Source organism: Zophobas morio, unplaced genomic scaffold, assembly GCF_036711695.1.
Source record: "Zophobas morio isolate AGI-343-1 ecotype UQ-CSIRO unplaced genomic scaffold, CSIRO_AGI_Zmor_V1 ptg000041l, whole genome shotgun sequence".
In the NCBI taxonomy this organism is placed as follows: domain Eukaryota; kingdom Metazoa; phylum Arthropoda; class Insecta; order Coleoptera; family Tenebrionidae; genus Zophobas; species Zophobas morio.
Window position 1 is genome coordinate 4,977,604 of NW_026972146.1, and position 12,037 is coordinate 4,989,640.

General features: G+C 30.5%; 1 protein-coding gene across 1 annotated transcript; it reads right to left on the minus strand.

The window, feature by feature from the left end:
- Nucleotides 1-974: 974 nt before the first annotated feature.
- LOC135140979 (achaete-scute complex protein T3-like) lies at nucleotides 975-6,525 on the minus strand. Its single transcript, XM_064071744.1, has 3 exons — nucleotides 6,084-6,525; nucleotides 1,138-1,237; nucleotides 975-1,089 (listed from the first exon to the last, which is right to left on the minus strand). The coding sequence occupies exons 1-3, from the start codon at nucleotides 6,341-6,343 to the stop codon at nucleotides 1,021-1,023; spliced, it is 429 nt and encodes a 142-aa protein (XP_063927814.1). The 5' UTR covers nucleotides 6,344-6,525; the 3' UTR covers nucleotides 975-1,020.
- Between the last annotated feature and the right edge of the window lie 5,512 nt (nucleotides 6,526-12,037).

A 12,037-nucleotide genomic window follows, 5' to 3' on the forward strand; every position in this document is an offset into this window, starting at 1 on the left:
CCACGACGAAGAAGTGGAGAAACTTCTAACTGCCTGTTAACAAGTGAGCTAACGACTTATTATTCTTTTTTTTTTGTAAAACACCAAAAAATGGAAACCGGTGTTTAGTCATTACAGTGACGCTCTAGACGTAGTACAATAAATTCCAATAAATTAGGGTCCGCTGATGATTCAGTAGAGCTTAGTCAACTTTAAAAGTGGATATTCGAAAAAAAAATGTGTGACGCGTGTGAATAAGGCGATTTGTTCAGTCCGCAGCACTCTGTATTTGGTTGCCGCACACGACTATCTGATTTCTCCGTACTGACTTGACCATCAGTTTTCAGTTAACCGCGCCGTTTTGAGACCGCTGACTATTCTTTTTATTCCTGCGAAGCCATAAATATCAATTTCGCTTCCTACACGCCGATCCAAAACCGTCCGTGTATCAACAACAGTAAGACCTAATGAAGATCTTCTCAAGGCCTGAAGAAAGCCCCGTTTCCCCTTTTGGCGTCGTTACCGTTGGCCCAAGCCGCAACCGCCGTTAATTATGAATACCGATGAGCCCCTTTGTTCCAAGTCCCAAACAGGATGTAAACATTCTCTACGTGTATGTCCATCGACTGCGAATACCATTAAATACCACGAACTGTAATAACTGATTAAATGCACGTCCTTGCCAGTGCGAGTGATGTCCTTTGCTACGTGAAAATATCCAAAAGGCATTAACACCGCGCCCCTACACATGCTGTACAACTCGACGTGCCGTAATCGCCGCATATCAATTAATATTTGCAAAATAAATCATTTTTCGCCGGTGAATAGTAATGGCGGTTTCGGGGGGGCCAGACGCAATTGGAATGATAAAAGAGATAAGTGGAATTGGACGCAAGGACGCCGGTTAAAAATAATGCTGGGATGTGGGTGCCCTCACTGGTGCGCTCTGCATGCATAAAATATTTCGGTTAAAAAATGCATTCAGTTTGGACGTGTTTATTTGGGGTTAATTAATGACTAGAATTGGTTGGCTGGGGACGGCTACAAGTTGGCGGCGTAGTGGAAGTCGGGGAAGTAGTCCTCCTGGAGCTTGTGGGCGTAGTAGTGGGACTGCAATTTTATTGTTTGAGAGATTAGAGGTGATGTTTGACTGCTTACGAGGACGTGGTAGTTCCGGTCCTGCTCGAGGAGGTCTAACAGGGAGTGGATGTAGTCGATGGCGTGCTGGAGGGTCTTCACCTTGCTGATGCGTTTTCCTCTGAAACATTTACATACTTAATATTGGAATACTGTTTTGATGTATCGTTGAGTCAACACCGTATGAACAATGGTGACTACTACAACAGTCAAAAAGATGTCCATAAGTTTGGTAGAAATTGTGCGAATTTTTAACCGGATCATTGTTATCCCTACAAATAGTAGTTTTGAACTAATATTGACGAATCACTTGAGATAAGATATACTTTATACAACCCAAACAAACAAGTATGGAGCATCAAATTCTACAGGTTTTCTCAAAGCTTACATAATAGATACCATTCACTAAAATTTATTCATTCATCCGGAAAGCTGGTGATGTCATCTCAAAAAATAATAAAAAAATGAAGATTCCCTTGACGATATTTTATTGTGCAGTTTCTGAATCAAAAAAACTGGTGTAAAGAATTTATGCAGTATTTCCCACACACTCAGAGCGGTAACCTAAAACCTAGGTTATATGAAAAAATTCTATGTATAAAATAGGAAATAGGTTTCCCGTTTCCGTTTGTCTGTCTGTCTGTATGTCTATGCGCAGTCTATCTCGATTTCTTTTACACAAACATAGTCCTGAACTTGTGGTTTATGAATCCGCGTTCTAGAGATTTTTGGAAAAAAGTCAAAACTGTATAAACAAATTTCGATTTTTAACTATGGACTTCTCAATTTTTCGATTTTTCAATTTTTCAAATTTTGGCGCTCCTCAGTTTTCGATTCTTGGATTTCTCGATTTTTCGACTGGTCGATGTTCGATCTCTCGACTTTCCGATTTTCTAATTTTTCAGTGTTTCGACTTCTCAGGTTTGATTTTTCAATTTTTCATGTTTGAGTTTTCGGATTTTCGATTTAGCGATTTATCGATTTTTCGATTCTTCAGTTTTGGGATTTTTTTTGTTTTGATGTTTTGATTTTTCGATCTTTCGATTTGTGGACTTTGAAAGATCTAAATTAAATTTCTTGAATTTAAAAATTTCCGAATTTCCGATTTTTAATTTTTTTTTTAAACTACAATTTTTCAATTTATCCATTTTTAATTTTTCAAGTTTTCGATTTTATTGAGATTTCTATATTTTCGATTGTTCAATTTCTCGATTTTGGGCTATTTCAGTTTAGATTTTTCGACTTTTCGACTTCTCGATTTTTTCGATTTTAAGCGTTCCTAAGTTTTCAGTTTTTCCATTTTTTGACTTTTCGATTCCGGATTTTTCAGTTTTTTTCTCCGATTTTCCAATTTTTCAGTGTTTCGATTTCGCAGGTTTTCAATTTTTCAATTTTTCGATTTTTCAATTTTGGGATTTTCGATTTATCGATTTATCAGTTCTTCGATTTTTCGGTTTTGAGATTTTTCAATATTTCGATTTTTAAATTTTAGATTTTTGGATTTAAAATTTTTCAATTTTCGATTTTTTGATGTTTCGATTTTTCGTTATTTTTTTCTTCGATCTTTCGTTTCAACTTTGAAAGCTCTAAATTAAAATTTTTTGAATTTAAAAATTTTCGATTTTCCGATTTTTCATTTTTTTTTTTAACTTTACAATTTTTCAATTTACCGATTTTTCATTTTTCAAGTTTAGATTTTATCGAGATTTCTATATTTTCGATTGTTCAATTTCCTGATTTTTCGATTTTTCAATTTTTTGTTAATTCTAAATTATTCGATTATTAATTTTTCGAATTTGGGCTATTTCAGTTTCTCTATTTTTCGAATTCTTGATTTTTTGAATTTTCGATTTTTCGATTTTTCGACTTTTCGACTTCTTAATCTTTTCATGTTTCGATTCAATTTTTTTATTTTTCAGTTTTTAGCGCTTCTCAGTTTTCGATTTTTCGATTTCTTGATTTTTCGACTTTTCGATGTTCCATTTTTTAACTTTTCGATTCCGGAATTTTCAGTTTTTTCTTCGATTTTCCAATTTTTCAGTTTTTCGATTTCTCAGGTTTTTGACTTTTCAATTTTTCGATTTTAAAATTTTCGATTTTTCAATTTTTCATGTTTCAGTTTTGGGATTTTTCGATTTATTGATTTTGGGATTTTTCAATATTTCGATTTTTAAATTTTAGGTTTTCGGATTTAAAATTTTTCAATTTTCGATTTTTCTATTTTTCGATTTCTCCATTTTTCAGCCCTTCGATTTTCCCATTTGTCAAATTTTCCAATTAAATCTTAGATTTTTCAGTTTTTTGACGTTTTGATTTTTCGATCTTTCGTTTCAACTTTGAAAAACCTAAATTAAATTTTTTTGAATTTCAAAATTTTAGATTTTCCGATTTTTCAATTTTTTTAAAAACTTTACAATTTTTTCAATTTATCGATTTTTAATTTTTCAAGTTTTCGATTTTATCGAGATTTCTATATTTTCGATTGTTCAATTTCCTGAATTTTCGATTTTTCGATTTTTTGTTAATTTTAAATTTTCCAATTATTAATGTTTCGATTTTGGGCGATTTCAGTTTCTTGATTTTTCGCTTCTTGATTTTTTGAATTTTCGATTTTTCGATTTCGACTTCTTAATCTTTTCATGTTTCGAATCAATTTTTTGATTATTCAATTTTTACCGCTTCCCAGTTTTCAATTTTTCGATTTCTCGATCAATCAGTTTTCGATTTCTCGATTTTTCGACTTTTCGATGTTCCATTTTTGGACTTGTCGATTCCGGAATTTTCAGTTTCTTCTTCGATTTTCCAATTTTTCAGTGCTTCGATTTCTCAGGTTTTTGACTTTTCAATTTTTCATATTTCAGTTTTGGGATTTTTCGATTTATTGATTTTAGGATTTTTCAATATTTCGATTTTTAAATTTTAGATTTTTGGATTTTAAATTTTTCAATTTTCGATTTTTCTATTTTTCGATTTCTCCACTTTTCAGCCCTTCGATTTTCCCATTTGTCAAATTTTCCAATTAAATCTTAGATTTTTCAATTTTTGATGTTTTGATTTTTCGATCTTTCGTTTCAACTTTGAAACATCTAAATTAAATTTTTTTGAATTTCAAAATTTTAGATTTTCCGGTTTTTCAATTTTTTTAAAAACTACAATTTTTCAATTTATCGATTTTTAATTTTTCAAGTTTTCGATTTTATCGAGATTTCTATATTTTCGATTGTTCAATTTCTTGAATTTTCGATTTATCGATTTTTTGTTAATTTTAAATTTTTCAATTATTAATTTTTCGATTTTGGGCTATTTCCGTTTCTCGATTTTTCGATTTTTTGACTTTTCGATTTTCGACTTTTCGATTTTTCGACTTTTCGACTTCTCAATGTTTTCATGTTTCGATTTCTCGATGCTTCAATTTTTCGATTTTTCAATTTTTAGCGCTCTTAATTTTTCAGTTTTTCGATTTCTCGATTAATCAGTTTTCGATTTCTCGATTTTTCGACTTTTCGATGTTCCATCTTTTGACTTTTCGATTCCGGATTTTTCAGTTTATTTCTTCGATTTTCCATTTTTTTCACTGTTTCGATTTCTCAGGTTTATGACTTTTCAATTTTTCGATATCTAAATTTTAGATTTTTGGATTTAAATTTTTCAATTTTTTTAAAAACTTTTCAATTTATCTAATTTTAATTTATCAAGTTTTCGATTTATCGATTTAGCGAGATTTAAATTTTTTCGGTTGTTCAATTTCCTGATTTTTGATTTTCAATTATTAGTTTTTTATTTTGAGCTATTTCGATTTCTCAATTTTTCGACCTTCCGATTTTTGGGTTTTTCAGTTCTGGGATTTTTAAATTTTTTGATTTATGGCTTTATAAATTTTTCAATATTTTACTTTTGGGATTTTTCAATATTTCGGTTTTTAAATTTTAAATTAGATTTAAATTTTTTCTATTTTTCGATTTTTTAATGACTGTATTTCTCAATTTATCAGTCTTTCAATTCTTCAGTTTTTCGATTTTTTAAATTTTAGATTTTTCTATTTTTCGACTTTGAGGTTTTTCAGTTCTTGGATTTTTCTATTTATCAATTTTTCAATTTTTAAATTTTGGATTTTTCAATTTTTCGATTTCTCAATTTATCGAGATTTCGATGTTTCAATTCTTCGATTTCTTAAATTTTCAATTTTTCGATTTTTCAATATTTCGATTCTTCAATTTTCAGTGTTTCGATTTTTTTAATTTTAGATTTTTCGATTTCTCGATATTTATTTAGTTCTTCGATTCTTCTATTAATCAATTTTTCCAGTTTTTAAACTTTAGATTTTTCAGTTTTTTGATTTTCAACATTTTTGATTTTTCGATTGCTCATTTTTTTTAAATTATTCAATTTTTCAGTTTTTCGATTTTTCGCAACACTGAAAACACAAAATATTCGTCGACGAATTTTCGATTTCTTGTATTTTTGAGTTTTCAGTTTTTCAATTTTTTAAGTTTTCGACTTCTCAGTTTGTCAACATTTGAATTTTTGAAATTTTTCTTAAATACTTCTGAGACTAAACTTAAAAAAAGAACATTTAGAATGCGAGCGCAGCGAGTACGTTCAGGTTTTATTAAAAAAATTGGTCTATTATAAAATTTTTTGATTTTTTTGCCAAGAATCTAATAAATGTCTTAACACGGATTCATAAACTACACATGTAGGAATGTGTTATTTTAGCTTACGCTCTAGAAATAAAAATTGACAACTCGTATATGTAAAGCCTATAAACCTTGAAAGTTGTTCGTACACAGACCCACTGTCCTTATGTTAGCATCGACCCAGACATCAGAAACAAAGCCTTCAGCCCATCTTCTCGAAAACTCTCATCTTACCACCAGCACCCATTCAAAACCCACCCCTTCAAGCACCAAACAAAAACCATCGCCACCAATATCCCCCATCTACCACCAACACCACCAAACCCCAACCTGGCATTTTCCACCGGGACCACCTTCCGCAGCCTCGCGAAGGCCGAGTTGACCGCCTGGACCCTGCGCCGCTCCCTGGCGTTCCTCCTGGCCACGACCTGCGCCGGCTTCTCCCTGTGCGGCACGTGCTTGTACCCTCTTTTCTTGTCCTCCTTTGTGTCGCCGTCCTTTGTCCCATCGTCTCCTGGCGCCGCAACCCGATACTCCTCACCACCGACCATCCATTCCGAATACATGCAAGCCGACACCGGGTTTGCCATGGCTCATCCTCGTGCTTTCGCGTGTCTTCGCGCCGAGGTACTAACCCTTGGTTATCATTATGCTCGCTATCAGTTTCGTTCACCCGCATAACGCACCTGGGCAGGGCGGGATCTCGACTTTTTTACGTTTCAGCTGGCCACGACGTCGCCAAATCGGACAGATGATCGGTCAGGGGATAAAAGACGGCGAGAACACCTGGGGAAGATAATTGACTTGATTAGGTGCGATGATGGGCAGATGATTTTGGGCTGCGGGAATGGGCGGAGGGGGAGGGTAATTGGCGGCGGGCGGCGGGGCGGGGGTGATGGGTGCAAGGGTTGGGTGAGTAGGGGATGGAGGAGATTTTGGTTTGGTGATGGGTGTGCTGGGGGCGGTGAGTGATTGCCTAATGCCCTAATGATAGAGGAAGGTAGATAGGTGAACAATTTGGTTAGAAATTTTAAACTACGGGCCCTTGCTTAATTATACGCACGAGCCACCACTGGATTTATTAGAGAGACAATTTGCGAAACTAACAAACCGAATACTTTGAAATTTTAAGCACTAAACTGTGAAGACATTTTTAAATTTTAAAAACTAGATGAACTAGTGTTAAGTACCAATTATACAGCTGCACTTTTGTCAAGCAACCTTGGAAACAATGGCATCGATAGGTCGAATAGGGTCAAGCTCAGTCTGCCAGAACTACAACTGTGTAATTTTGTCTTTAGCGATAATATGTAACATACATAAATTTGACGTTTGTATTCACCAAAATAACACAATAAGTACTAGATACTTCAATTAAATTCATTAGAAACTGAAAAATTGAAAATCGAAGAGTTGATGAAGTGAAAAACAAACTAAAAAATTCAAAAATTAGAAAATCGAAAAATTGAAAAATTTAAGATAGTAAAATCTAGAAATTGCATATCGAAAAGTTGAAAAAATGATAATACAAAAAATAAAAAAAAATTAAATGGAGCAACTGGAAACTCGAAAAATTTACGAAATAGAAAAACAATTAAAAATTGTAGAAATGAAAAAACGCAAAATTAAAAAATCTAAAAATAGAAAAATCAAAAATTGTAAAATGAAAAACTGAAAAACAAAAAAAAATAAAAATTGAATCTAAAAATTGAAAAACTGAAAAGTGGTAAAATGGCAAAATGAAAAATCAAAAACTAAAAAATTAAAGAGCGAGAAACTGCTAAAAATTCAAAAACGAAAATTTAAAATACACAAAAATTGATAAAATTGAAAGCCAAGTTTCTAAAAATAGAAAAAGGGAAATCGCAAAATTGAAAATCAAAATCAAAAGTTGAAAAAACAAATACATATAATTAAAACTTAAAAAATCAAAAAATTGTAAAAACGCAAAATTAAAAACCGAAAAATAAAAACATCAAAAAATTAGTCTAGAAATCAAAAAATAGAAAAATTGAAAATCGTGAAATTGAATAAACCGAAAATTGAAAAAATAAAATATTTAAAATCACTTCAAAAATCGAAAAATTGAAATATCCCTAAATTGAACAAAATTAAAAACTATTTATTCAAAAATTAAAAAAACGCCAAACAACTGCAAAATTGAAAAATACAAAAATTACAATGTCGAAAAAACGGAAAATTAAAAAAATCTAAAAAATTAACAATTAAAGAGCAAGAAACTGAAGTCAAAAATTGAAAAACGCAAAATTAAAATTTCCAAAAATTGAAATAATTAAAAACCAAGTTCCTCAAAATAGAAAAATCAAAATTCCCAAAGTTTAAAAAAAGAAATATATTTAAAACTTAAGAAACCTAAAAATGAAAGTCTGAAAACATGAAATAGAAAAACTGAAAATCGTGAAATAGAAGAATCGGAAAAGTGAAAAGAAATTTAAATCGATTACCTGAAAAATCGAAAAATTAATGAAACGAGAATTAAAATATCCAAAAATTGAACAAAATAAAAAAATATTTATCTAAAAATACAATCACCAAAAATTTCCAAATTGAAGCATTAAAAAATTGTAATATCGGAAAGAAAAAATCTAAAAATGAAAACCAATAATAATAATTGAAAACTTGGAAATTAAAACAATTTAAAAATTATAAAATTCAAGAATTGTAAAAAGAAAAGCCGAAAATCGAAAATTTGCAAACTGAAAAATTGAATCGAAAAATGGTAAAATGACAAAATAAAAATTAAAAATGTGCAAATCAAAAAACTAAAAAATTAGAACATAAAAAATTGAAAAAATTATAGACTTTTAATTAAAATAGAAAAACCAAACAATTGTAAAGTTAAAACACTGAAAACCGAAAAACTGCAAATCGAAAATCAGGAAATCGAAAAATTAAAATCGAGAAAAAAAATCGAAAAATTTATTAAACGAACAGAGATTCAAAAAGTGAAAAAATTAAAATCTAATTACCTAAAAATATAAAAACCAAAGAACTGCAAAATTTACAAATTGGAAAAATTTTAAAATTGTAAAATCGAAACAACGAAAATTAAAAAATCAAACAAATGAAAAACCGAAAGCCTGTAAAATCGAAAAATTGAAAAAGTAGAAATTGCAGAAACAAAAAATTAAAGTATCAAAAAATTGAAAAAACTGGAAACTAATTATCTAAAATAGAGAAACCAAAAAATCGTAAAGTTAAAATATCGAAAATCGAAAAATTGCAAATCGAAAAGATGAAGTGAATAATTAAAAAATTCGAAAATTAGAAAATAGAAAAATTTTAAAAAATTAAAAATTTAAAATCGAGCAAATAAAAAATCGAAAGATTTATGAAACTAACAAACATCCAAAAAGAGAAAAAATTAAAAAGTATTTATCTAAAAATTGAAAAACCAAAAAAACTGCAAAATTCAGAAATTAAAAAATCTAAAAATTGTAAAACCGAAAAATTAAAAAGTCAAAAAAAAGAAAAACTGAAAAACTGCAGAATGGAAAATTTAAAAAATAAAAATTGAAGAAACGAAAAATTAAAACCCATAAACATTGAAAATTCGAAAAATTGTAAAATGGAAAAACTGAAAATCGAAAAATTGCAAATCGAAAATCTGAAAAAGCAAAAAATTGAAAAATTGAAAAATGGTAAAATGACAAAATGAAAAATCGAGAAAGTAAAATCGAAAAATTGAAAATCAAAAAACTGAAAAATTAAAAATCGGGAAATTAAGTCAAAAATTGAAAAAACGAAAAATTATAATATCCAGAAATTGAAAAAACTGAAAACTAATTATCTAAAACAGAAAAACCAAAAAATCGTAAAGTTGAAGTATCGAAAATCGAAAAATTTCAAATCGAAAAGACGAAGTGAAAAATTAAAAAATTCGAAAATTAGAAAATCGAAAACTTTTAAAAAATAAAAAATTTAAAATCGAGCAAATAAAAAATCGAAAGATTTATGAAACTAACAAAGATCCAAAAAGAGATAAAATCAAAAAGTATTTATCTAAAAATTGAAAAAGCAAAAAACTGCAAAATTCAGAAATTAAAAAATCTAAAAATTGTAAAACCGAAAAATTAAAAAATCAAAAAAATTAAAGACTGAAAAACTGTAGAATCGAAAATTTTAAAAGAAAAAATTGAAGAAACGAAACATTAAAATCCATAAACATTGAAAATTCGAAAAATTGTAAAATGGAAAAACTGAAAATCGAAAAATTGCAAATCGAAAATCTGAAAATGCAAAAAATTGAAAAATTGAAAAATGATAAAATGACAAAATGAAAAATCGAGAAAGTAAAATCGAAAAATTGAAAATCAAAAAACTGAAAAATTAAAAATCGAGAAATTAAGTCAAAATTTGAAAAAACGAAAAATTAAAATATCCAGAAATTGGAAAAATTAAAGACGATTATCTATATAAAAACCAAAAATTATAACATTAAAAAATTGAAAATCGACAAGTTGACGAAGTAAAAAAATAAAAAATTCAAAAATAGCCAAAAAAACATCTAAAAAAAGTCTAAAAATTATAAAATTGAAAAAATGAAAAATGTAAAATAAAAGAAACGTAAAATTGAAAAAATTAAAAATTTTAAATCGAGCAACTGCAAAATGGAACAATTAATGAAAGAAAAAATTAAAAGGTCCAAAAAATTAAAATTTAAAACTGTGAAATTTTAAAATTGCATATTGAAAAATTTTAAATCAGGAACTTCAAAATTCTAAAGTGGAAATATTGGAAAATGAATGAAACGAAAAATGAAAAATCAAAAGTTACAAATGTACCCAAAAGTTAAAAAAGCGAAAAACTGTAGAAACGGCAAATTGAAAATAAAAAAATTCAAGAAACGAAAAATAAGAACATCTAAAAATTAAAAAATCTCAAAACTCAAAACATCAAAATTGAATTCTTCTGAAGAAACTAAAAATTGAAAAAAATAACTGAAAGCAACTGAAAAATGAAACAATTGACGAAAGGAAAAATTAGAAGATCAAAAAATTTGAAAATATAAAACCGCGAATCTTCTAAAAATTGATTATTGAAAAACATAAAATCGAAAACTTGGATAACGACAAAATTAAAAAGCTAAAGTTTTGCAAGATTGAAAAATAAAATGCATCCAAAAATTGAAAACTTGAAACATCCAAAAATTTAAAAATAAACAACTATAAAATAAAAACAATGTAGATCTAAAAATTACAAATAGAAAAATTAAAAAAAAAGTTGGTACAACGCTACGGCGCTGTTTTTTAGCGTGTGTCGACCGCTAAGCTTTGTCCAAGTACCGATAATTTATATAAGTATAAGGAACAAGGAACAAGGAATAAGAATTACGTCCCTGAAATTATCACACAGCTTTAAATCTTCGAGTGAAAACCTTCAAGTGATTAGTACCATAATCATAGTACCCATTACGAAACATTACAATGTACAAAAACAATAAAACAACCCTTGCTTTTTCGAAAATCAACATAAAACCTGTGCAGATTACGGTGTATATTGTGTTGCCTACCACCTCAACACACCTCTCGCACCAAAAACCTGCTTCAACCTCATAAATCCTCCAAAAACCCAATCCGCCCAATTACCCACCCACCCATCTGGTACCCCAGCTCACTTTTATTCCACCAGCGTGCATTTTCAGTGCGATGGTCCCTAGTTCCGTTTGCGAGCCCATTTAAAATTCTCCCCATCAAAATCGAACGCTTGCTAACAACAATCCTCCTGCCTGACATGAATAAATCGCCTATACCTCCACGTACATCGTTTGAATATTAATAAAACTGCTGGACCGTACGGTATTCCCACACACCAGCTTCTCAGAAGCGATCGCTCGAACTTGAACTTGGAAACTTCCGCCGCCCATCGCGGGCGAAAACAAGAATGTCACCCATCGGCGAATAATGGCCCTCGGCCCACGCTCGCTGACGTCGGGCCGCGATCGAAATGCGCGGGCCGTCGTTTCCGCCGCGATGGGCGATTTTTACCATGGGACGTAACGTAACGTACGGAATGCGGTTGCGTAACGTTACGTAAGGGAAAGGGAAAGTAGAGCGTGGCCCGCATTCGGATCCCTGCGAGCTCTTCCGGGCCGAGCCGGTAAAGCGCTGTGATTTACCTTCGCGAAACTGGATTGGTTTGGATTGCGAGGAAACGGAATCGATTGGATAACGCGGTTGGATAATGGTGCGGAGAATTGGCCGAGTTTTGACGCGAAACCGTGACGGAGGTGACCGGAGGCCGCGGCGGAAGAGGCCTGGAAG